The 27,109-nt window shown below is 43.0% G+C and overlaps 1 protein-coding gene across 1 annotated transcript in view; it reads right to left on the bottom strand.

Annotated features, from left to right (window-relative positions):
* Positions 1-3,717: 3,717 nt before the first annotated feature.
* The window catches only part of PDE6B (phosphodiesterase 6B), a 33,213-nt gene continuing 9,821 nt past the window's right edge, over positions 3,718-27,109 (bottom strand). Inside the window, exons 10-22 of the mRNA XM_048851496.2 lie at positions 26,249-26,392; positions 25,120-25,185; positions 24,187-24,333; positions 22,081-22,188; positions 20,307-20,416; positions 19,206-19,293; positions 17,936-18,036; positions 17,067-17,174; positions 14,529-14,592; positions 11,031-11,105; positions 10,307-10,390; positions 4,940-5,096; positions 3,718-3,804 (exon numbers count right to left, since the gene is read on the bottom strand). Coding sequence (XP_048707453.1) covers positions 3,746-3,804; positions 4,940-5,096; positions 10,307-10,390; positions 11,031-11,105; positions 14,529-14,592; positions 17,067-17,174; positions 17,936-18,036; positions 19,206-19,293; positions 20,307-20,416; positions 22,081-22,188; positions 24,187-24,333; positions 25,120-25,185; positions 26,249-26,392 — 1,311 coding nt within the window. The 3' untranslated portion in view covers positions 3,718-3,745. The remainder of the gene's footprint in view (positions 3,805-4,939; positions 5,097-10,306; positions 10,391-11,030; positions 11,106-14,528; positions 14,593-17,066; positions 17,175-17,935; positions 18,037-19,205; positions 19,294-20,306; positions 20,417-22,080; positions 22,189-24,186; positions 24,334-25,119; positions 25,186-26,248; positions 26,393-27,109) is intronic.

Raw genomic sequence — 27,109 nt, 5'->3', positions numbered from 1 at the left:
TTAATTCATTGATTTTTGCATATACTATAGAAAGTACAAGTAAGAGGTATTGATGTAATGTAGGAATAAGCAAATATGTAGCAATAAGCAAATTATGTATCTGGTAACGAAGCAATAACATCCCTTGTGCTAAAGTGACCCCAACATGTCTAAAAATGCAAAGTCACTAATTGAGGCTCTGTCTTGATGGGTGAAAGCCAGTTTAACCATGGTTAAAATCATTGCTACAGCATAAGCCTACAACTCCTGTATTTTTAACCATGTATTCAAATTCAGAACTGCCTTTCCAGTGTCAAAGGTCAGATTGGACTGCCTGTACTCAGGTCTCATTATGTTACTGAGTGATGGGTGTTTCTAAAACTGTCTTGAAAATGAATTTTTTCTAATGAGTAAATCAAAAGGTACAACGTTGTAATGGGCATACCTTACAGTCTAACTCAGGAAACTTTGCATCTGTAACTGTTATGGACTGAACAGTGTCAACATGAGGTCTTGTATTCAGTTTCTTTTTACTTTTAATTTTTTCGTAATGGTGGACCTAACTTCACACCTGTAAACGCCCAATGGGTTAAATGGTTAGCCTAGTGTATAAAGTGTTTAATATTTTCAAGATCACTACCTTCTTTTCATACAACCATATCAGGATTTGAACTAACTTATGGCTATCAGTGTAATTACGTGTCTCTTAAAGTGAACATCTGATGTTAAACACGTCTCATGTCAAAAGTTCACCCATATAAAGATGGAGGGGGCTGGGGAAACAGGTGAAAATACTTGCCATTTACACCTCAAATCAATTGAAATTTAATGCTAGTTTACTTTCTGAAAAAGATGTACTTCCAGTGCTGCTATGAACTCTGGAGTGGGTCAGTTTAAAGTATCCATTTTGGATAGCCAGCACTCTAATATATCTATAAGAACAGCCACATAAGGACATTTGAACATAACTGGGAAATGTCAGACTAAATATGGTCTTCAGCACTTTAGCATATGCATTAATGAGTCTGCTGATCACCCTCTTATTCTTGCAGATTCCTGCTTTCTTCATTGGAAGGTGTGGCTAATATACTGAGAATAAGGCAACTGAGCAAACGTTAACTCCCTGCCTTTTCTGCAGAGAGGCATTATATTGTTTAGATAACCACTGTAAATGTAGATGAATTCCCTTGCTTTCCATAAACATCCATTGAACATATTTAGGCCACAGTGCTGCCTGAATAATCCTATGCTTGGTGAACACAATTTAATAGCAAACTAAAGCAGAAATAATAGTATGAGCTCCTGTAAACCCAACACTTGTATGTTAGAGCTGTGCTCAGACCCCACCTTGTCTTAAGACCGCTCTGTGCCTTTCCCTTGGTGGGGCAGGATGTGTTTCCTCTCTTACATGAGGCTAGGGCAGTGGTACACCAAACTGTTGGGTGTGCCCCCCTGGGGTGCAGAGAAATATTCAGGGGGGCTGGCAGGGCCTGGGCCAGCCCCCATGGAGCACCACCCAGCCCTGCTCTGCCCCAGCTCTGCTCTGGCCATGGCCCCACCCTCAGCAGCTTTGGCCCCAGCCTCTGCACTCTTACCCCTGTCCACACACCCCCACACACCCCAGGAGCTACAGCCGCGCCTCTGGCCCTGGTTCCTGACCATGGTTCCTGGGGGTGTGTGATGTGAAAAGTTGGGGGACCACTGAGCTAGGGGAAGAGGGATTTCTGTACCCCATTCTTTGCAGTAGCAGAGGGCAATACCTCTGAGTATGCATTGGGATGGAGCAGAAAGGTAGTGATAGTGGAGGAAGGTCAGAAAAGAGAGGGAGGATTTATGGGGGAAATGAGGGTGATGAGAGAATTTGGAAACATGAATTCCAGGGGGGAAAAGGGTTACCAAAACATAAAAATGGGAAGGTGAAAATAAAGGAGTAAATATACAGAGCATGTAAGTTTAAAAAAAAATTGAGACCAACCAGTCTATTCCTTCACTGGTGTAAATCAGGCATTACTGACATTCAGTGACAATTGGATGTCATTGTCAACCCCATTCTCCTTTCTCTTCAGTTAGAAGTAGCTATAGATGTGAGTGAGCCACAAGTGTAAAAGCACAGGATGGGACGAGTATCAAGGTGCTGTATTTATTTTTTTTACAAAAGCAAACAGAATATGACTTAACTATAGTAAATCTCTCATAAGCCAGTGACTTTGGGGGGGGGGGGGGGGGGAATGACCTTGAATAAGAGGAGAGCAAGATATCTCCTTACATCCTTTCCCCATCGTTTCCTTTACCATGTTCTTGTAAGTGTGATTGCACAGACCAATCTGAAGCCACATGTTAGATTTAGTTTCTCTAATTCAGCTGTCAGCACTTCAGAGGTGTTGGGGAATACAGGGGTGTTCCAAAGAAACAAGGTAATACATTTCTTTGGACCAACTTCCAGATATCTCACCTACCTTGTGTCTCTAATATCCTGGGATCAACACTGCAAACAACAATGGGGGTTATGCCAAAACCAGAAAGAGGTCTAATGTAGCACATGCCCCAAGCTTAACCATATTCTTTTTTCCATTATTTTGATCAAAATAGGCCTACTTTTTGGCCAGGCAAGTTGCATTATGAACAAACTATATTAAAATAATGTTGCAAAGTCAAACACTCAAAGAATGCCAGATATAAGGTTGCTTTGGCAACTTTAATTTAGCACCCTTGTGCCTATGCATTGATACGCACTCTAATTACATGATCACATGCTATGTTTTTCCCAGGATCCCTGCCTCATTCAATGCACAAAACTGATCATGCTCAGGGAATGAGCAGCTTTTCAATATTTTGTTTTATCCTCATCCTGCAATGTGTGGCCCCATGTAGCACTGACTGCACACTATTCAAACCCCCCTACAGAATTATTCTTGTCCTCATGGGTGTTTCTTTGGCTTCAGTGGAGTTGCAGTTGTTTAGACCAGATCTGAATTTGGCTCAGTTCCTTCAAAAGGTAAAAGTTTACTGATGTGTGAGAAGGACAGATGATTTAACTGTTCTATTGTTAACACTCTCTTGGGCTCTGATTCACCAACACTGGTCTAGATGAAAGCCCACTTCCTGAACTCTGCTCTAGGGGCATCAGTCTGACTTCTGTGGAATAACTACATAGCTGTACCGCCATAACTGAGATCAGAATCTCAGCACAAATATTTGAGTAAAGGGTATCTTTCTCCCTATGAGATGAACGGATCTGACTGTCTTTATGCTTCCCTTTTACATATTGCTGGCTTGTCCATGTGGTCCTGTGAGATACATTGAAGGAGTTAATTCTGCCTCAATTTACCCACCCCAACCTCTAGCTGCACACTAGGTAAATAACAGTTGAATTGGGCACAAAGTTCACCATCTGGCCCTGTAAATACATGCATGGGGGTCTGGGGTAGGGGGAATGGGGAATTCAGACTTCAGGACAACTGCTACAGCCATTACTCATGCAAGTAAATTCATGGAACCAAATTTTGCCCTGTCTTAAATGGTACATCCCGGTGACTTCAGTGGCATTGTATGGAGTGAGAAAGAGGGCAGAATTTGGCTCACTGACCGCAGTAAGGGTGCTCACACAGGTCAGGTAAACAACACTAGGCCCTTTCCATGGCTAGGTGATGAGCCCAGTTTAGGTAATTAAAGGGTTAAATCAAGAATTTATATTCGTACACTGCAACTTTTTTCTCTTACAAGACCTTTCCCAGGGTGCGTAGTTCATACACCAGCAGAAATAGGTTTAAATGATACAACAGGTTCTAGAGGGGGGAGTTCTTCCATTGCAACTTGTCATAGCTGCTGTAAGGGAGGAAACAAGAAATTAGAGATACATTTGCAGCTGCTATAACCGTACTGTAATTTGAAATCCTTTAGTCTTTAACTGAGTCATTTTACTTCTTAACCCTTGGAAGGCTCTCAGTGATGAAGCTGGTATAAATTCCTAGCTATTGTGAAGTGCTACCAATGTGCTCAGAGCCATTTTCTACACAAAACTGTGTGTGCTTCAAAATGCTTCAGGATAATGACTGGCTGGTGGGGACTGGCTCAGCCTTGAATGGTCTTATCAACCACAAAAACGAATTAAGAATGAAGGGCTCAGTCCAGTTCCCAGAGACTTAACTGGGAATTGTGCTGGGCCCAGGGAAAAAGCATTAAACCTAAATAATTTGCATACATAGAATCCTAGCAATGGAGGGCTGGAAAGGACCTCGCAAAGCCATATCAAGTCCAGCCACTCCATGCTGTGGCAAGATCAAGTAAACCTAGATCATCTCTGGCAGGTGTACTTTGTTCAACTTGTTTGTGAAAGCTTCCAATGATGGGGACTCCACAACCTTCATTGGAAGCTGTAATAACTAGTCTTATTATCAGCAAAAGTTTGGCTAGAAAGGTACACTTGGGAGTAACTGCAGTGAGTTCCTTGTTTTTCCCTTGGCCTGTTACGCAGCATGGTAGCCACAGCCTCTGTAGTCTCAAGCATGTGTCCTTTCTCCCCCGTAGACTACACTACAAAGCTGACTCAGTGCAGCCAACAGTTGTAGCTGAGCTGCAAGTGCAGGCAAGGATCAGTAGTGTTCAGCACTATTTGCCACACTTACAGGTGTTAACTAGCCAATTACAACATGAGATCTCCTCCACAGAGGAGTTTATGCAGATGGCCTTTCTGGAGTCGTGTAACCATCTGAGATGTCAAGTGTATGTTTTGAAGCCATTCTCTATTATGACCTGGGCCCTTGACAGAGTGAGTCATGGGCCCAGTTCAGATTGGGAATTTCCCCTGTATCCAACCCTTTGCTTCAGCTATTGGACGAAATGCACAAGTGTGGAAAGAGCTGGGAGTCTGGAGACATTAATTTACACAAGGGACTGGTGGGGTAGGGGAGTTAGCCATAGGAGTAGATTCTGAAGTATTAAAATTGTAAGTATTTCTGACCTTGCTGTGCAGCCATTTTTTCCTCCTCTTTTTTCTTCTCTTCTTCCAACGCTTTCATTTTTGCATCATACTCATCACCAAGAGCCTTCCATTCCTTTCTGTTGTTCAGCAATCTCTCATACATCGGATGAATTTCCTCGTGGAAACGTGAAAATTCCTGAACCAAGCACACCAAATAAACAGTACAACAGTGACTTAGCCAGTGCGGCTCATTCAAAACACCTGTGCCACCAGGTGCCTGCCCCTATTGCTAGTTCAGGCTGGGAAGGGGTTAATTTCGTGACGAAGGGTGCCAGCTACAGGTCTGGCCCTGGACTGGAGTACCAGATAATTAGAGGTTTCAGAGTAGCAGCCGTGTTAGTCTGTATCTGCAAAAAGAAAAGGAGGACTTGTGGCACCTTAGAGATGAACAAATTTATTTGAGCATAAGCCTTTGTGAGCTTCATCGGATGCATTCAGTGAGCTGTAGTTCAAGAAAGCTTAAAGCTAATTAGAGGGAGTGTTTACTCCCTCTGCGTTCAGAACCCATCAGCAGGGACGCAGCTTGAGGCTCCTAATGGAAACTGTTTCAAGAGATCTTGCTAGATCTAGTTACTCCCACATCAAACCTAGCTGAGGAATCACTGGGGGCAGATTAGTACTGACAGGCCTGCTAGGAGGTACAGGCAGTCGGGGCTGAGCGGTAGCCTCCTCCCTCACCACTGCAGTAGTTACCTCTTCCTCTGTCTCATTGCCCCGGGGCTGGAGCTCAGAGCCTGCTGAGGAGCTGCCTCACTTCGAGCTCTGCAGTGCCTGCTGCTGAGGCCTCTCCCCCTCTCCTATGCCTGCCAGGGCGCAAAGTAGGTCCTGAGGCTTCCCCCACCCTTCTGGGAAGGGCTGCCAATACTGTATTTCAGAAATATGGGACAGCCCTCTAATGTTCCTGGGCTTGACTTCGCTGCTCCATCCCTTCCCAGGGGTCTGCTCAGGCTGCTTCCAGCTCTGGTGCTGCAGAGAACCCAGATGGTCACTGTGCCTCCTGGAGTGAAGTGGGAGGCTGCAGCTACTCATCTCCACCTACGATAGAGCTGTGCTCTGCCGGGGTGGGGTGGGTGGCAGATGGGGTGTGGACTGGAGAAATGCAGTAGATGGAGGAGACTTTGCCGCAGCCAGCAGGCGTGTCGCTTCCAATTTCAATGGCGGTGAGGGGGCAACTTCCAGGGGCGGCCCAGTGGTGGCTGAGCTAAAGTTGAGTGGCATGTGTCTGGTCAAGTTGCCAAAGCCTGGCACGTTGCAAAGTAAAGTACCAGAGCACCACTCCAGCCTAGCTTTCAAGTGTCAGTGGCATGCTGGACCGCCGTGGTTGAAACATGGGATAAAAACATCCTGTACTGAGAGTACTGGGCAAGAAATTTTTATTTAAATAAAGGATGTGACATCCCTTCTAATACAGGACTGTACGCACTGGCAGCCTTACCCCTGGACCTCGGAGAGAAGAAGAGCTCTTGGGCTGGCCTCTAAGGAAAGCTCTGTCTTCTGTCCAGACAATCTTTACCCTTAGGATGGAAAGTTCCATTGTGCCAGAGAAGCAGAGTTGTCCACCCTGGTTTTCATCCCAGAGCTTTAGAAGATTTTTTTTTATAAGAACGGCCATACTAGGTCAGACCAATGGTCCATTTAGCCCAGTATCCTCTCTGCCGACAGTGGCCAGTCCCAGAGCTACAGGAGGAGTGTACAGAAAAGGGCGATTTTACACTCCTGACTTCTGGCAGTCAGAGACTAGGGACACCCGGAGCATGGGGTTACAGCCCCAAACATCTTGGCAAATAGACATTAATGGACGTATCCTCCATTAATTTATCCAGTTCTTTTTTTGAACCTAGTTATACTTGTAGCAGTCACATGATAATGAATTCCACAGGTTGACTGTACATTCGTTGAAAAAGTACTTCATCTTTTTTGTATTAAATCTACTGCATATCAATTTCACTGTGTGATTCCTGGTTTTTGTATTGCGGGAAAGAGTAAATAATGCTTCACTTTTTCCATTCATAATTATACAGACTTCTGTCATAGCCCCCTTCGTTGTCTTTTCTAAGCTGAACAGCCTTATTCTTTTTAGTCTTTCTTCATATGGAATCCTTCCTATACCCTTGAGCATATTTTTGCCCTTCTCTGAAGGATTTCTGTTTCCATTATATCTTTTTAGAGATGGGGTGACCAGAACGGGACACGGTATTCAAGGTGTGGGTGCACCATAGAGTTATATAGTGACATTATAATATTTTCTGTCCCTTTCCTAATAGTTCCTCGCATACTGTTAGCCTTTTTTTACCACAGCTGTGCATTGAGTCGAACTTTTCAAAGAACTAGTTACGATGATGCCAAGGTCTCTTTCTTGAGTGGTAACAGCTAATTTGGTAGGTGTAAGTGAGATTACTTTTTTCCAATGTGCATTGCTTTCACTTACCAGTCTTGATTTTATCTGGCATTTTGTTGCCCAGTCACCCAACATCCCCTTCTAACTCCTTGCAGTCATCTTAGGACTTAACTACCTTGCATAATTTTGCATTGTCAGGAAACTTTGTCACTTCACTGTTTACCCTCTATTCCAGATAACTCATGAATATGCTGAACACTACAGATCCTTGGGGGACCCTGCTATTTACCCCTCTCCTTTTTGAAAACTGACCATTTTTCTTTTTCTTTTTCTATCTTTTTCCTTTGTCCACTACTTATTGACACCCTCAGAGAATTCTGATAGATTGGTGAGATTTCCCTTTTACAAAAGCTGTGTTGATTCTTCACCGAACTTCCCCTACAATTTATATGAGATTTCGTTCACTGGCCTGTAATTGCCAGGATCACATCTGGAGCCCTTTATAAAAATCAGCATTATGTTAGCTGGTCTCCAGTCATCTGCTACGGAGCTTTGATAAGTAGTAGGTTACATACTATAGTTAGTAGGTCTGCAATTTCATATCTGAGTTCCTTCAGAATGCTTGGGTGAATTCCATCTGGTCCTACAGTCTTATTACTGTCTAATTTGTTTTAAAACCTCTTCTGTGGACATATCAATGTGGGACACTACTTCAATTTTGTCCTCCAGGAAGCATGTCTGTGCTGTGTGTATCTCCCTCACATCCTTTTGCAGTGAGGACCAATTTAGCTTCTCTGCAATGGCCTTGTCTTCCGTGACTGCTCCCTTTTTATCTAGGGTCTCCATTCGCTATTGGGCAAGCTTCTTGCCGCTGATGTACTTGAAAGAATTCTTACTCTTAGTTCTTGCATCTTTAGCAAGTTCTTTCTTGGCCTGCCTTATTACCCTTAATCTGCAAGAATTTGTGCACCTTCCTGTAACCATCACTAGGAATCCACTCAAAAATCTTAAAGGATGCCCTTTTGCCTCTAATGGCCTCTGTTACACTACTGTTTAGCCATGGTAGCATGTAGCCAGACAGACAGCCCCCCCCTTCTCAGACCAGCATTGCTGGAAACACAGGAGGAAGCCGGAACAGGGCACTTAACATATATTCCAGCACAGCCTTTGAAGCTGTGAAAAGCACAGGTGTGCTGCTACAATGTGCCTCTGGGAACATATACAACGATTAAGCTCACAGCAGGCAGAGGCCCTGTGACAGACATGGCTTTTAGCCCCTACTAAATAGCGTGATACACACACACCAATATCCTAGGTGGGAAAATATTTACCCTGATAAAAGAAATGTCCAGTAGTCGAAACTTACTGTTTCTCTCCCTTGCAAGTGTAAACTACTCTTGCGAAAGCTGGCATCACCCAGACAGACCAGCCTCAATTTGGCATAAGAAAGGAGAAAGAGAATAAAGGAGTACAGAGGTATAAGTAGGGGACCTACAGCACCATGATTTTTGAGTGCTTTTCACTATCTATCTGCTGGTCAGATAAGAGACAGCCTCCCAAGGCTTCTGCAGCTAAGAGGGTCCCTAAGCCTTGTCCCTTATTCGTCTTTCCGCGGAATTGAGTGACCGATCCTGGCTTGGCACCGCTGGAATCGAGAGATGCAAGGAGGGTGAGAAGCACCCACATCTGATCTCCTATATTTAGTGTACACATATTTTGAAATAGAGCTCTATACTTTGTTTTCTTTTCTTTGGGATTGTGGCTTCAGTTTTGTAACTTGTTTGTGTGTGTAACATCTCTACATTTAAATAAGTAGGCACTAGTCATTTTGTAACCATATGATTAGACTCTAGCTTAATAAATGTTGGTAACCATTGTGCATAAGCCTGAGTTGTTTTCTCTGGTTTACTGTAAAGCAGCCAACGTAATTAAAGAACCTCAGCCGTTTTGGCTCTAAAGCCTGGCCATTAGGTGAGAGTACTAAGAGTCTAGCGTTGAGTTGTGCCGCCTCCACGGGGCAAACTCTTGGGGCACCTGTCAGTCAATCCTGGCTGCCTGCTGCGAAGGAGCTCTGAGCTCTAGCAGTTAAAGTCACGGATGGTATAAACGGGCATGGCTGGCACCTCACCAAACATCCTTGGCCGTCGGCTAACATAGCATTCCTCTTATTTTCTTTGATGATTTGGGGTATATGTTTAGTCTGAGCCTCTATTATGGTGTTTTCCAATAGTCCACATGCTGCATTTAACCCTTTGGGCAACTCCTTTTAATTTCTATCTAACAAGCACAGTCACTTTTGCATAGTACCCATATTTATTCTTCAGTGTTGCTGCAGTGGGTTTTTTTTTTTGGTATTATAAGCACTATGACGCTGCTACATTTCATTATATTTGGGTCACCATTACCAAGCGGCTCAGCTTTTGTTACCTCTTTGACCAGATCCTGTGGGCCGCTCAAGAAACACCCTGAGCCACGCTATGTCATGTTTCAATAGGAGTGGAAGTGTTGTACCAGCCCATCTCTTACTCCACTGCCCTATATGCAGTTTGATGTAGAATATTGGCTTTTATTTCCTAGGTCCAGTGCAGTTCATGACCAGAGGTTCAAAGATGGCTCTATACAATTGACCAGGCCTGGGGTTGTCAGGCACTGTGAGGCTGAGCTGCCCAAGGATCACAGAATAAAGGACACCTATAGCACTGGATGCCCTCTGAGCTGGGATCAAGGCTGCCCTGCACTGCTGTGTCGTGTAAAGCTGCTTTGCTAGGCAGAGGATGTGATCCCATATAGCAAAACATAACGTGCATTAAATAATGAAAGTAACAATCCTGGACAGTGTCTTTGGTGAGGGGAAGACAAGCATGTCTCTCGTTGCTTAACATTTTCGCTATCGGTTAAGTCTCCCTGCTGGGAGAGACACTTATATAATTTTTGCTAAAGTACTTTTAAAAAAAATTCATTGCTGCTGCACGAGCAAGCATTCATTCCCTGCTGCGCAACTCACTTACCTTATAGACAAACGTGCACACAAAGTCAATGAAACCGACTTGAAGCTTTGGAAGCTCAGCAGCTTTTCTCCTGTCCATCATAGGCTGAAAGAGAACAGGATTTCTTTGGAGTTCCTTCTGTTTTTCTTTTAGAACTATTTCGCCTTGAAGGGTGTTGCAAATCAGCCTAACACTTCTGTATCATTCTCAAAAGCTTTCTTTTTCGGACCTCTTCCTTCTCCCACACAAACAATGAACTGATGGGGCTAGCTATTGTCATATTTTTTCTTTAACAAGCTACAGTCGCTCTTCTCCACTTCTGTTCCTGGATATTATTTTCTATTGTGCTACAGTCGCTCTTCTCCACTTCTGTTCCTGGATATTGTTTTCTATTGTGCCCCTCACCATAGTACCGGAATAAATGATCTTTGTATTCTCAATAAATGCTAAGGGGCTCCTAAAGTTCCTTAAATGAACGAAACAAACATTTCAGTTTTTTCGCTCTTTTTTTCTTTTTTCAAGCACATTCATTAGCAGAGCTAGATTTTGAGGTAGATTTTGGAACTTGTGACCTATAAGTTACTGAGCTCAGCTTTCATGTCTATTACAGGGGTCTTTTTCCCCGCCCCCAGGACCTCCCGTGTTGTCAAAGCGTCGAGCCCTGTTCATGAATTGCTGTCAGTGAAGAAGTCTGTTAGAAGGAAATGAACTGATTTGAGCTTTCAGCAGCTCATGTACTACTTACGATTGGCTGCTGCTGAAGTACACTTATTTCCAAGTCACCCTGTTCCCAGAATTCACCAGCGACTAGGAACGCTACCTATTTTGGAATAAGAGCTACAGTCAGTTTGGGGATTTTAATCTGAAACACTTCGTCTCCATTAACAGGAGCGTTGCAGTCCCTGGTCCTTTGCAATCATATCTGTCAAACACCAGACTACAGCCAAGTGATTCTCCTAGCAGGATGCATCTGATTCTCTACTCAATTTGTCTTCACTACGAGTAACTGCATGGCAAATCAGGGTGTCAATCGACAACATGCCAATTTGTCACACAGTAACGTCCCATGTGAAAAAAGAAAAGGAGTACTTGTGGCACCCTAGAGACTAACCAATTGATTTGAGCACGAGCTTTCGTGAGCTACAGCTCAGTTCATCGGATGCATTCAGTGGATACTGCAGCAGACTTTATATACACACAGAGATCATGAAACAATACCTCCTACCTCCACTGTCCTGCTGGTAATTGCTTATCTAAAGTGATCATCAAGTTGCGCCATTTCCAGCACAAATACAGGTTTTCTCACCCCCCCCCACCCCCATACAAACTCACTCTCCTGCTGGCAATAGCTCATCCAAACTGACCACTCTCCAAGTTTAAATCCAAGTTTAACCAGAACGTCGGGGGGGGGGGGGTAGGAAAAAACAAGGGCAAATAGGCTACCTTGCATAATGACTTAGCCACTCCCAGTCTCTATTTAAGCCTAAATTAATAGTATCCAATTTGCAAATGAATTCCAATTCAGCAGTTTCTCGCTGGAGTCTGGATTTGAAGTTTTTTGTTTTAAGATAGCGACCTTCATGTCTGTGATTGCGTGACCAGAGAGATTGAAGTGTTCTCCGACTGGTTTATGAATGTAATAATTCTTGACATCTGATTTGTGTCCATTTATTCTTTTACGTAGAGACTGTCCAGTTTGACCAATGTACATGGCAGAGGGGCATTGCTGGCACATGATGGCATATATCACATTGGTGGATGTGTAGGTGAACGAGCCTCTGATAGTGTGGCTGATGTTATTAGGCCCTGTGATGGTGTCCCCTGAATAGATATGTGGGCACAATTGGCAACGGGCTTTGTTGCAAGGATAAGTTCCTGGGTTAGTGGTTCTGTTGTGTGGTATGTGGTTGCTGGTGAGTATTTGCTTCAGGTTGCGGGGCTGTCTGTAGGGAAAGACTGGCCTGTCTCCCAAGACTTGTGAGAGTGTTGGGTCATCCTTTAGACTTGTGAGATCCATTACAATCTACATACAACACAGATTATGCTGACAGCTTGTGCCACACGCTCTCAAAGAAACTGCGGAATCACCTGATCAAGATCCTCTACAGCAAACAGGGATAGATTTAGAATGAGCGCTCAAAAATGGATACTCTCATAAAAAACCAACCTTCCACACAAACTTCCTCGTGGCTGGATTTTACTAAAACTAGACAAGCCATTTACAACGCACACTTTGCTTCTCTACAAAAGAAAAAGGACACTAAACTTTCTAAACTACTACATGCTACAAGGGGCCACAGCAATGGTGCCCACATATCTATTCAGGGGACACCATCAAAGGGCCTAATAACATCAGCCACACTATCAGAGGCTCGTTCACCTGCACATCCACCAATGTGATATATGCCATCATGTGCCAGCAATGCCCCTCTGCCATGTACATTGGTCAAACTGGACAGTCTCTACGTAAAAGAATAAATGGACACAAATCAGATGTCAAGAATTATAACATTCATAAACCAGTCGGAGAACACTTCAATCTCTCTGGTCACGCAATCACAGACATGAAGGTCGCTATCTTACAACAAAAAAACTTCAAATCCAGACTCCAGCGAGAAACTGCTGAATTGGAATTCATTTGCAAATTGGATACTATTAATTTAGGCTTAAATAGAGACTGGGAGTGGCTCGGTCATTATGCAAGGTAGCCTATTTGCCCTTGTTTTTTCCTACCCCCCCCGCCCCGACGTTCTAGTTAAACTTGGATTTAAACTTGGAGAGTGGTCAGTTTGGATGGGCTATTACCAGCAGGAGAGTGAGTTTGTGTTTGTTGGGGGGTGGAGGGTGAGAAAACCTGGATTTGTGCTGGTCCAACTTGATGATCACTTTAGATAAGCTATTACCAGCAGGACAGTGGGGTGGGAGGAGGTTTTGTTTCATGATCTCTGTGTGTATATATATAGTCTGCTGCGGTATCCACGGTATGCATCCGATGAAGTGAGCTGTAGCTCACGAAAGGTCATGCTCAAATAAATTAGTTAGTCTCTAAGGTGCCACAAGTACTTCTTTTCTTTTTGCGAATACAGACTAACACAGCTGTTACTCTGAAACCTGTCCCATGTGAACTCTGCTATTGCTCTGTAGCAATTTCCCGTTTCGGATGTTGTTGCAAGGCACGCTGGAGTGCCTCAGATTTGCAGGCTTGCTTGCTGTGCAGACAAGCCCTAGGGCTATGATATGCATAATCAAACTCTGTGACTCTGGCAGCAAAATCTTCTGTCTACTGCTCCTTCACATCAGCCTATGAGCGTCCCCGATGCTCCTTAACAGGACTTGAAAATGAGGATTAGGGTGGAGAGACTCAAAGCATTAGTGGATTCTTTGTCACATTTGCAAAGACACAGTAGCCCTTTCCCAGTATTACCAATCTGAAGCTTTAACGACTCTTCCCTGCAACACCGAAAAAGTGAGGTTTTAAAATATAAATAGAGTTTTTCTTTTGGTTTTGTGCAGTTGGGATTTAAACTTTCTGTAACAATGAGGACTAAATGCTTTTTAAAGTGAAAGTTTATTGAGATTCTGAGCCACGTGATTCCAGGAGTGCGGGCTTTAAGAAAAACCCTGAATGTTATGAGACTAACAATAAAGTCAGAGTTGCCAGTACTGTTTTCTCTAATGTCACTCTGTGATACTAGTCCTACCCCTGAGTGCGGTCTTTAGATTTCTTTATTTTTACTTTTACTTTACATTTATTTACATTATTCAATGTTATAGAACACCATAAAAAGCTTCTATGAAAAGCTTGGGGGGAGGGATAGCTCAGTGGTTGGGGGGGAGGAATAGCTCAGTCGTTTGAGCATTGGCCTGCTAAACCCAGGGCTGTGAGTTCAATCCTTGAGGGGGCCATTTAGGGATCTGGGGCAAAAATTGGGGATTGGTCCTGGTTTGAGCAGGGGGTTGGACTAGATGACCTCCTGAGGTCCCTTCCAACCCTGATATTCTATGATTGAAATACTGGGAGGAAAGATGTGGTGTTTGTAAGCCCTGACACCTCATCTCTTTCATCGTTGCTCATACAATAAGATCAAACTAAAAGCTCTCGTCTCGTCAAGCTAAAAATATCATTTCTACCAGCATTGTTTAAAACTTGGCCAGCAAAAGTAAAGAGAAGCCTCCTTCATGCAGGCTTCAGATAACAGACCGTTTCAATATATTGGAGTACATTGTGTATCAGGCGTCTGACCTTACTCTGCACTTCCCAGGGTTTAGCGATCGCAGATAAGTCACAGGCAGTCATCATCATAGCCCTGGAGACCAGAATGAGAACGGGAGTTAGTTTGTATTCTAACCACTCAGTCCTGTTTCCATTGGATCCAGGGTCTATTCTGCAATTTAAGAGTACTACACTTGCCACTTCTCTCCGCTGTCCGCCAGGCATTAAAGATGGAGGAGAACCAGCATAAGACATTTTGTAAACTAGGGCCAGGCAGTATTATCGTGAGTTAAACCTACTGTAACTGTGTTTCTTGCCTGCCACCAAAACAGTTTTGTGATTACTAATTTGCTAATTCTCACAAATCTTATGTAAACTTCCTAACAAAGATTTTGTAGCAGACTGCTTTGAGGTTTTATGTCTGTGTTTAATTATTCCAAGTACTACAGAACATATGCTTGACCACTATTAATTATTACTAGACACTTATCAAAATTTAATGAACACAAGAACGGCCATACTGGGTCAGACCAGTAGTCCAACTAATCCAGTATCCTGTCTGCTAACAGTGGTCTATGCTTCAGAGGGAATCAACAGAACAGGGCATTACTGAGTGGTCCACTCTCAACTTCTGACTGTCAGAAGCTCAGGGACACCGAGGAGATGGTGTTGCGTCCCTGACCATCTTGGCTAATAGCCATTGATGGAACTATCCTCCATGAACTTATCTAATTCTTTTTTGAATCCACGCTATATAATTTTAGCCTCCAGAGCATTTCCCTGGCAATGAGTTCCACAAGATGACTGTGTGTGGTGTGAAGTACTACTTCCTTTTTTTTTTGTTTTTAAACCTGCTGCCTGTTAATTTCATTGGTGACCCCTAGTTCTTGTGTTATGTGAAACGGTAAATAACACTTCCTTTCTCCTCTTCACTCACGATTTCCTAGACCTCTGTCCGGTCTGCCCTTACTCATCTGTTTTCAAGACTGAATAGTCTCAGTCTTTTTAAAAAGACATGGAGGACTTGTGGCACCTAAAAAATTTGTTTGAGCATAAGCTTTCGTGAAGTACAGCTCACTTCATCGGATTCATCTGATATGTAGTGTCTGGCTCTGAAAAACGCGTCACGGACAGTGAAATCTGGTCTCTTTGTGTGCTTTTACCCAATACTAGAGAAATTTCATGGGGAAACCAACATTTCTCCAATTGGGAGTCCTGACCCAAAAGGGGTCGCAGGTGCGTCACAAGGTTATTTTAGGTGGTCACCCTTATTTCTGCGCTGATTTCAGAGCTGGGCGGCTGAAGAAGCAGCTATGGGTTGGGGGGTCCAGCTCTGAAGACAGAGCCAGGGGCAGCGCAGAAATAAGGGTAGCAGTACCCCAAACCCCTCCCACACAGAATAACCTTCAATTATAACACAGCAGAAATCATGAAATTTATTATTTTAAAAATCCTGTGACACGGAAATTGACGAAAATGGACCGTTAATTTGATAAGGCCCTTCTCATATGGAATATGTTTTAATTCTCTTCCCTGTGACTCCCACACCACAAACCTCCTGACTCAGTTGACCGTTATTGGGCCTGGTCTTTGGCATCATCAGAGCTTCACACAGTATGACTCTTCCCCACCCTGTGTTGGGGGTGGACGGGGGGGGGGTCACTTCTATACAGGTGGTCAGCATTCAGGCCTCTGTGCTAGTCTAGCTGTCTGGTACTGTTAACCCCAAGGATTCAGAAATCATTTTAGCTTAAAAATCCTGATTTTTTTTTAAAAAGTAAAAGTTGTGTTCTTTCTATTTGCCTTCTATTGTGAACCTTCAGGGTGTACTTGCTTCTTGTTTTCAACTTTTTCTCGCCAGTCATGAGGGTTGCTCTATGTTCCTGTGGTGTAGACACTAGCTACAGCAATGAAAGGGCAGAGCAGCTATTATTTGTAAGTTTAGGTGTATACCAGGCTTCAGATTCATATTGGATGGCACTCTGTTTTCCAAAACTTATCCTTGATTTCATCAATAGGGAGGCTTTGGCCTTCCTTAGAGTTTAAGCCAAAGCAGACTTCTTGCAACTTTTCATTAGTAGACTCTCTGGTTCTGCTTGGGGCTTGCAATAACATTAGCTTTTGTTATGGAATGGCTGCACCCTAAAACTCATCGGATTCTCTTAATCTTGAAAGTTGCCATAAAAACATGCAAACGTAATAAGCAATTTAAAAGAGAAAAGTGGATACTTGCAATTAGAATTTGAATATAAAGATTACTTGACACATATCTAGATGTGACTTCATCCTACTCATACACTTAAACAAAATTCTGCTATGTGTCCATATAATTCTTTAGTACAGAGGAAGATAAAAAGAGATTAATATCTTTTTCTGGCTTATTTTCAAGAATAACCCAGAATGCAAAGCATCTTTGGCTCCGAGAGGCCTTTAATACTAAAATGTTAGCGTAATATTCCTTATAGGAAATACCGCATGCTATGCAATCTATTCTTAATAGACACTTATTTAATAGAGGCATAGTTGTCACTTTAACATTTGCTTATCAAGAGATTTTTATTTACTCACATGACAATCTCTTTTCTTGTCGTTTCCAGAGACAAATATTCAGTCCAGGCATTTTCATTGTCATAGGTCTTGGACTCATCAACAATCTTCTGAAACATAGTTCTCTTTCTTCAAAACACCCAAAGAGGTAGGAATATGAAAGCATTAAATATGGAGTTATCAGACCTCATTTTGTTTTCCCATTGAACCATTGAGCAATCCCTCATTTCAACAATTTCTTATCTACGAGGAATGATCTCCTACATGCTGCTACCCTCCAATGGTCAGAGGCCAGTGAGTCTTTCCTTTAATTCCATTGAGCACTGGATAAGTCCTGTTTTCTACATTGCTCATTGTGCAGAAGCAGGAGTAGAGGGGGAGGATCTTAGTCGCAAGAGCATGACGAGTAGGGGTTGACAAACGACTACCCAACTGTGGGGAGGCGGAGGAGGAACGGAATAGGAGCTAGGGGAGTAGGTTTCTGGATTTCACCTCCCACTTTTCCATCACTAACTGCCAACTAGGCCCAGGCCATGTCCCTTGTAATGCCCATTAAGGGATATCACCCACTGTTGCAATGTCAGAGAGACAACATCAAACATGTCTCAGGATTGTGTGTATAAACTGATTGGCACAACTCTCTCGAGTTAATACCTTCAAACACCAATGTCTTTTTGGCTACGTTTCCCCAGCCAAGTGCCCACCACAACGATGTATTCTTATTTGAATTTTTAATTAGGATAGAGTATTTATTGTAAATAATTGTAAATCACTTAAATGTTGCAAAAATAGGTTTTCGTGAGGTTGACGCTTTGTAACTACAATTTGAAAAGTTGTGCTGTTGCAATTTCAGGTAAAATTTACACCGCTCTAAATTATGACTCACTTACTTGAAGTAAAGTGCCAAGTCCGTAGCTATGATCGCAATTTCCATCAAATGATTCACGTGCTCAAACTGTCTCCTGTTGAGATTCTGGTAGATATTTAGCGACTAAAGGGAAACAATGTTTAGTATGTGATTCTGGACATCCCGTGCATTGCTTATCCAGAATATGGGCTTTAATTCGTTGTTCAACATGTCCAGCTACAGTAATACCCAATACTGGGCTCAATGCAATCATGGAAAGAAACCTAATGATTTAAATGGGCATGGGATGGGGCCCAGTAGTCTGAAGTACTGACTCAGGATATTACTGGAGCCCCATTGTTTTCAATAGGAGTTTGCTCGAGGTAAAAGTTAAACTGAGTTCGTTACTATTTGGCCCATAGAGGGGGAAGGAAAGCCAGTCTATCGGTGTTGTGGGTTCCGAGTCCTCTTACTTAAGAAAGTTGTGAGCTTTGGGACAAAGTCTCCCCCTTATTCTGTTACAGAGGCCCTGTTAAAACTTGGGCAACTCACTCAACTTCTGCACCTCCATTTTCCCCTTTCTGTAGAATTGAAACAGCACAAGCCTATCTCATTAAAAAATGGTGAGGCAAACCAGTAAAGTGCCGTGAGAGCCTGAGGTGGCGTGTGTTGTGTAAGTGCAAAGTATTTTTATGTACAGACTGAACATATTAAATTGCAGAAATTGCTAGTATGTCTTTCACTGTTTCTAGCTAGAGGATTGAAAGTTCACGTTAGAGGGACTGTCTGCGGTACAGGGAAGTATTCAGAGGCTTCAGCTATTTGGAAGTGTCTGATAAACCATGGGAATTGAAGATTCTCCTTTACAGGATTAGCGCTTCATGATTCCCATGTCGTCTGGTTTCAGTTCCATCACATGCATGGACAGTATTAAGGGAAAAGGCTCACAAGTATCTAGAGCAATCTCGGGCTGATTTGTTTCGCTTTTATATTGCCGTAGCACCTGAAGCCCCATTACGGTAGGGACAGTGAAACAGCTTTGACAGGAAAGCAGCTGAACTTTTTAGTTCTGCATGGTTTCACCACGAAGCCAAGAGAAACTCTGCCATTTTAACCGAATCTCACTTTGACTTTGAAGTTGGGTCATATGTAAAACTCTAACTGACCTGGTGGAATAAATTCAAGTCCTCAGAGGTCTGAACCCAAGAAAAATGTTAGGGCAATCCCCTGCAAAGTGAAACTGCACAGGGTTGAATAATTAAAATTCAACTGAAAGCAAATAAAACGCCTCTATAAAAATGTGCATTACAAACCTCTTCTGAAAGCAAGAACTTTCCAAATTCCAAGTGATGTCGCTCTAAAATTGATGAACCATGAAGTTTTGCTAACGGATGTTGAGATCTAATTGTGTAAATAAAAAATTCAAAAGTTAATGCAAGGCTAATGAGTTTTACAATGTGTCTTATTTTAATATTTCGGTTTTTACGGTTTAGATCTAGGTTTAACTAGTGGATAAAGGGTTAACTGAGAACATTTTAACTAACTGGCTTATCAATTGATCAAAAGATTCTTATGGCTTTTTAATGAGCTGTAACACTCGTCACTGCAATACTTGTGAACCATCTAAACACGTACTCATGTATAATTGGCCCTCATTTATAAACGTGAACAAGTTTATTCTACTTTACAAACTCAAGATATTTTATTGATTTAAAACAACAGCAAAAGCAGTAGTCGTTGCACACTTTCCTAGATTTTATCCCAGTGCAAAGCCAGGGGTCGAATCCCTGACCGTCAAATCTTTGTACAACGCTAAATCCTGTACAGGAAGTGGGTGTGAGCGAGTCCCACCACTTCATGAGATAAACCCAGCAAGCACCATGCGGGTGCATTACTCGTCCAGCCACTGCAATAGTGAGGTTGTGTGATGCTCTTGGCTGTGTGCTTTCCCTTAGACTATACCCATGAGCAGACTGTCTGATGTAATAGCAAAGAGTAACTATCCATGGTACACTGATCCAACTTGCTGCTTAGAAACCCAGCGGGTTCGTTCTGACCAGGTCACTCCTGGCTCCCACTTTGGAGCACAAGCTTTCGGGGGTCATGCGTAGCATTTGGCCTCCACCTCTAGTATCGCTCTAACTTAATGTCCCATCTTAAAAAACGAACTGCTGTTTTGGCCAAACACCAATTGCCCGCGCTATAGAAATTCTGCTTCCGTAGCACTGAGATAGAGTGAGTCTACCGTCCTAATAGGAAAACCAAGAGCAGGAGTGGCCTGCCGAAGCGAGGGAGTTGTTCAAAGGTTAGACAGTAGGAAGAGGCTAGAAGTGGTGTGAATTCAGTTCGATCCCACTCCACGACTATATGCACACAATGAATGGAAACTTTTAAAGCAATAGAAAAGTGCCTACTTCATTTGATAAAGGTTGTTGGTGCCCCTGTGATCAATATCATGACACAAAGCTGCAGTTACCATAGCAAGGGCTTCAAGGTCTGTGTAGTAACGCTTCAGTTTGCCAGTCTACGGGGAGAGAATCACAAGCTTTCATTAGTCTTTCTGATAGACACTAAGTCAGAGTGAGTCTGCTAGGTGAGTAGGAGTCTATTACGCTAAACACAATTAAAGAACTAAGCGTGGAATTTGTGAAGCTAGATACAAGACACACTGCAGTGTAAGCTCTTGGGGGTTGAGAGAACATGGCCCATTTAAATATTTTTAGTCTTGGGGGGGCCCTGGACAAAAAGTGAAGGAAACAGAGCCTGCCTGAATCCTGGGAAGGAGAGGGCGGCCGAAAGTGGACACCCCAGGACAGGAACCAGGAGGAACACTATGCGGGGAGGAATCGCCCAAGAAGGACAGGCCGGAACTGGACCCAGTGTCACTTCTCCTCAGAGACGCATGGGTCTGTGAGTCCTGGGGCTTGTAACGCTGCTTGGGAATAAGGATGGAGGCGGCTAGTTAGTTAAGTGGGGAGCTTGTTGCTCGGTGTAGCTTTGCAGGGAGCGGCAGAAGAAGGCCCCGGAGGGGGTTGTTGGGGAAAGTATACTGGCGCTTAAGAGGACCAGAAGCACCCAAGACTTTTCTTTGCTCAGGAGGTCTGATCGCTGCGTGGAGACATATTGCTCGGTTTCTACCCTTTCAGACTGTGCTACCACTAGTTTGGATGTAACCCCGTTCTACTGCCCCCCCTTGTTGTTTTTCTCCTCTCATCCCTCCGTAAACTAATATCTCCCTTAATTATCTGCATTGTACTTTTCCTCTTTGGTGTGTGTGTTCACTTTGCGGATTAGGACCAGGTGCTCCTGGGGTGGAGGGACTATTTCCCGCTGCATTCCTGCTCGCACCGTCTCTTGGGCAGAGTTGCCTGCAGGGCAGACTCCATCTTGGCCACGAGGGCGTTAAACTTACACTAGAGTTAGCACAAGAATTGCAGAAAGGAAAGGGGAAAAACATTTCAAGATCAGCGCATGTTTGTATCTTAGTTATATATAGAAGATATCTTTATGTGTCGGTGTTACTTATCACCGTAGGATCTGAATGATATGTTGAGCGAAGCTAATATATCCACACCCATCCCCTCTCGAGATGGACTCAGAGGAGAAGCACCTCCCATGGGTGGGCTGAAACTGTCTAAGCACAGCTCTTTGTTGAACCTGGCATGGAGTCCCGTTGCCCCAGGGGAATTCACGGAGGCACCATGTCTAATTCCTTTTGCAGCTCCCTAGCACTTCAGAAAGTGAGCCGGTCCTGCTACATCAGAAAAGCATTCAGTGTGGCTAGTCTTGTTTTCTCCTCCATTTAAGACCACTCAAGTTGGACTGTTGTTGTTTATAAAATTCCTTGAAAGGGAAAGGTTCTGCGAGAACAGCTGTTCTTGGGTGTCTGCAGTCTGAGGCTCTGCTGTTAGACCTAAAGGACTATGTTCATCACCTAAAAATAATATCAGGGTCATAAGTTCATGTAGACCAGCCACTAGACGAGGTCCGAAATCCACTTGCCTTGTGTGAATATTTCCCCGGATTAATTTTTGTATAGTTTATGAACAAGACTTTTTCCCGAAAGGATATTCGCAGATACTTGTAAGGAAACTCATTAGATTCCTACTGACAACTTATGAATCGCTGTAAATAGAACTATGCTGTGGAGTTAAAAGGGAAAACATAATAGTTGTACATAAGATATACCATTAAAAGCGTGAACATAGTCTGTGCTACATTGAAGCCATGCCGCCAGTTGTGGTACGTAATCTTTCTGTAACCCTTGCTGACAGAATACATGAATCTTACAAGCACCTGTAGAAATAGAAGAACAGTGAACAGAATTCAGAGTAGTAGCCGTCATAGTCTGTATCAGCAACAACAGAGAGGAATCCCTGTGGCACCTTAGAGACTAATATTTATTTGAGTATAACCTTTCGTGGGCTAAAACGCACTTTATCAGATCCATGGAGTGGAAGATACAGGAGCAGGTATAATGAGAGTGTCCCATTTCAAAAAGTTGACAAGAAGCTTTGAGTAAACTAGGGGGAAATCGTCCTTCATGATTGGTACCCTTCTTTGTAGATCCTTGATGATGCCCTGGAAAGGTTCTAGTCTGGGCCTGTAGCTGATGGCTAGTGGCATTCTGTTACTTTTTCTGTTGGGGATGTCATATGGGTACCGTCTGACTCTGTCAATATGTTTGTTCACTGTTTCTTAATGCCACCCCTGAGATCCATTTTCTGTTATATTTTTCCTACCATTTCAATATTGTGATTAATAACCTAGAACCTTCTTTTGAAAGATGTGTATGGTTACATAGCAAGCTTGGAGTTACGGCTGACAAAAGCAATTGCGTGATATAGTGATTGTACTGTGATACACTTAGCAATAAACTTTTAAAATTTTATTTTCTCTCTATAGACCCAATATTTTATAATACCTTTGTTAAAAAAATGAAAGAATCCATTTATGATTGTTAGTAACGCTCTTTCCTGTTGAATTCCCACCTTACAGTAATGTTAAGAATTAGCTTTTTCAGACAAAGGACTAGATGCTACAGAAGGCCCCTGTAGTAGAGTAGCAAAGTAATATGTTACTTACAGACATGAGCCCTGTTTAGAATCAGTCTTTTCCCCCATCGCTCTTTTCCCGGCTCTGTCACAAAGGTATGCGAGGTGAATGGTGCATGTGAGTAAGAAAAAGGCAGTGATTTTTTTTCTAGCTCAGAGCAAGTTAGTGCTGAAAACTTAGCAAATAGAGCTGTCGTTCTTGGCCCAAGTAGGAAGCCTACTTTTTACTATCAAGTTGTAATGTTAATAATAAAGATCAGATTAGTGATCCCTTCTTGTCTGATATCCTGTCTGACAGTGACTGGTAGCAGATGCTTCCAAGAAGAAGTTTCTTCCCAGCCTTATTTAGAGCTTGGCGAATACCCAGAATAAACATGTACATTGCTTCTAAACTCCAGCGGTGCTAATGGATGTTTACAAAGCAACCCTGCAAGTTTGTCTGAGCCTCATTAAGCACTAGTCTCGGCAAGGTTATCAGTACCACCTCTGTTCTATCAAGCCTCCACAGTTCTGACTGAAGTGAATGAGTGGGGAGAGTTGACGTGTTCTCAGACTTGTGTGCAGAGACTCTGTAAACCGTAGAGCGTACCATACAGTCACTGCCCTATTCTGGTTTTCGAAAAATATCTGGGATTTAGCTGTTTGTTTTATTAAGGTAGAACGAAAACTATTAGTGATGACAACAACACTCATAGTTTCAGTTGGCACTCAGATTCTCCATTGCCTGACACAGTTTGTAATCACTCTTCTCTGGGGCACCTGGCACTGGCCACTGTCACAAGACGGGATCCTGGGCTAGATGGACATTAGATCTGATCCAGTATGTTTCGTCTTATATTCACTTAACCTGAGTAAAATCAGAATCCAAATCAGAATCCTCCATTCTCTTAAAATAGTGGTTGCTGTTTGTCCAGGTGTAAATGACTACCGAAGTAAATAACTACCGAAAAAGGACAGTGGAGAATCTCCGGCGTTACTCTGAGTTTGCAGACCTACCAAAGCCAGTTACCACTAGAGAGCAATAAACATCACTTGCCAGGCTGTAATAGCATTTTGATGACACTACTGCTTCCAGTATTGACGCAGAGGAAGGTAATTCAAAAGATGCTCTTGGCTTTCAACTTCTTCCTTATAGCCAATTTACCCTTCCAATAGGCACCTTACCATCCCAATGGGACTTAACTAGTTTGGGAGTCCCCAGGCATCATTCAGTAACATCTCACCAGAAGTCGACACATACCTCTTGTGGAATCTGGAACTTTTTCACCACCCCAAGCTCGTAGTACATTTGAATTCCACACTTCACAAGCTCTAGTTCTGTACAATTGAAATCGGAGAAGTGGAACTCATAGATCTCGGACTGAATGGGGTCTGGCAGTTCTTCTTTCTGAAAAAGAAACAGATTGGCTTGCTTCCGTGCTGGGTGTGCCATTCCGCAAAAAAAAAAAAAACAAAAAACCACCTAGGTCTTCTCCAAAAGCGCACCAAATTATTGCTTCTGCATTCTCTCAGATTACTCAAATATCAGCATTGCAGTGTACCTTTTAGGTAACAATAAAGGCAAAACTGTTTCTTCCAATAACAGTCCATTTTGTTTTCCCTGCAGGGATTTAGCAGAAGAGATCTTCCTCTCCAAGTGGATTTCGTATGGCAGAGTCAAAAGTAAAAAGAAAAGGAGTACTTGTGGCACCTTAGAGACTAACCAATTTATTTGAGCATGAGCTTTCAACAAGCTGGGCCATTTCCAGCACAAATCCAGGTTTTCTCACCCTCCGCCCCCCGCCCCCCACAAATTCACTCTCCTGCTGGTAATAGCCCATCCAAAGTGACCACTCTCTGTAAAATATGTATGAAAATCAAGGTGGGCCATTTCCAGCACAAATCCAGGTTTTCTCACCCCCCACCACGATACACACACAAACTCACTCGCCTGCTGGTAATAGCTCATCCAAAGTGACCACTCTCCCTACAATGTGCATGATAATCAAGGTGGGCCATTTCCAGCACAAATCCAGGTTTTCTCACCCCCGCCCCACACAAACTTTCTGTTGGAAGATAACCAGATACTGTGCTGAGGGGGGGTCTCAATATAATAATTTGGTTAGCTTTCTCCATCTGCCAAACGCATTCTTATTTGCCTTTACTGTGAAATCAACGGTGCATGGGAACTCACCAGTAATACCGTTAATTCATCTTCTTCACATTCCATTGGTTCTTTCCCCAGCCTCTCTCTTGTTGGCTACAGAGATCACGCACATGTTAATTTTACTAGCCACTCCACAGTCATCTCTAAAGCTGCATGCGTTTTGGGCGGTAGTTAGTCCAACTTTCAAACACACATTATCCTCTGAATATTACTTAGATTTCTTATCTTAAGGGGCAGTTTTACTTATAAAGTGACTCTGAGTGCCGGGGGTGGGTTCCCAAGTGCAGTGCATCACTGTCATCTCAATAGAGAACTGGCTCCATTGTCAAGTGGAAAACCTATGTCCTCCAAACTCACTCTGGGGACTGATGCTCAACATGGGTTCTCTGTCTCAAGCCTCATCACAAGGAGTGGAGGTCCTGTAGGCTCAGCTAAACTCTCAGACTTTGGTTTCGGTGAAATCTGTGGAAACGGCCCTATGGCTAATGGAGTTGTGTAGTGAAGAATTGATTTGTCCCTCAAAACTGCTTATCCCTAATAAGGCCCAAGAAGGAAAGAACCCATTTTAACTCTCTGACCCTATTGTGAGTTTGTAAGGCTAGCATTGAAATATGTTCTTAATGCTAAGTACTGACCATTTGCTTTTCCTTAGCAAACGGCTTACAACGCTGCCAGACAATAGTGTAGCATGCTGAGCGACTGATTGGCCACAGGGCTGCTGCCCTCAAACCCCAGAGGTGACGGCATCGCAATGATAAAGTGTACCTCTATGTCTGAAGCTTCTTTAAAATTAATTGCACAAGTTCTTCAGCAATGCCATTCTTTCAGATCCGCTTCAAGACACATATCAAGAACCATCTCTCTCTGTGCAGGCCTTAGGTAATGAAGCTCTGGAGGCTCCCAGGAAATATCTACATGGATCTGTACCTATTAAAGGTTGTATCACAGCTCTGCCAATGTTAGGGCTGGAGACAATTGAGCGGGGGGGGGGGCATTATGTATGGAAGCTCACTCTGTGGTGAGGTGTGCCTTAGAAGTACACGTAGTAAAACACGCTTTGGAACAAAACATGCTAAATACTTTCAAGTTATTGAAGGCGGACTTCCTATTTAACCATGAAATATTTTTTCTCTGATTATAAACTGAAAAGCAGTACCAAGATTCCCTGAATTTCATCCTTATCACACTTCACGTGGTACAACACCATGTCCTGAGCAATGTCCTTGCGATTGTCCAGCTTGTTCATCTTATCGTAAGTATCCGTGTTGAGGACAGACCAGCCCAGGAACTGGGTCAAAGACTTAAAAAAGATAAGAAACAATGGAACAATTCTTAAGCACTTTAAAGTATGTCATTGATTGCCCTTTCTAGGGAAAATATCATCATACTTTAACACATCTTATTACCAAAAGATTTATTACCAAAAGCTTCCTCCCAGAGTTAACTGAAAAAGACAGCACACTTCGCTTAGTGTATATGGCCCAAAATCTATAAATAGCTAGTAAGGTGGTTTTAATTTGCGACCGGAAACTGCCATACTACCATTAAATTCATTGGCATTCCAAGTTGCTCTTTGAGGAAGAGGAACCTTGCCACTTGCTGAGTAGTAACAAAGTTTCCTGTTCTTGCAAATTTTGAGTGAGAATGCTTGCTTGAGTGAGTAATGCCTTGGTAGCCTTTGTGACTAATCCTGCGAGTAATAATTACTTGTGAGTAAAGGTTTCAGGATCAAGCTTAAAACTTTAACGATAACAGTCATATTTTCTCTAGGGAGACATAAGAACTGCAAGTCGAATCATTCAGCAGAGATACTGGGACACAGACTGACGACATAACAGGTTGTTAAACAAAGTTAGGTCTCGACTTTACTGGAAGTAACTTTACTGGACTTTACTGGAAGTATCTGTCTTGAGTTCCTTTTTGTTATGATTATCTAAAGAGTCAAAGGCCTCATCCTTTAAGGGAACAATTGTCCTGCTGGTTGGCTGGAAATACATCAACAGCCCTCAAAAGAAAG

The sequence above is a fragment of the Caretta caretta genome, chromosome 5 (assembly GCF_965140235.1).
Source record: "Caretta caretta isolate rCarCar2 chromosome 5, rCarCar1.hap1, whole genome shotgun sequence".
Lineage (NCBI taxonomy): Eukaryota > Metazoa > Chordata > Testudines > Cheloniidae > Caretta > Caretta caretta.
This window is presented reverse-complemented; position numbering and strand designations above follow the sequence as displayed.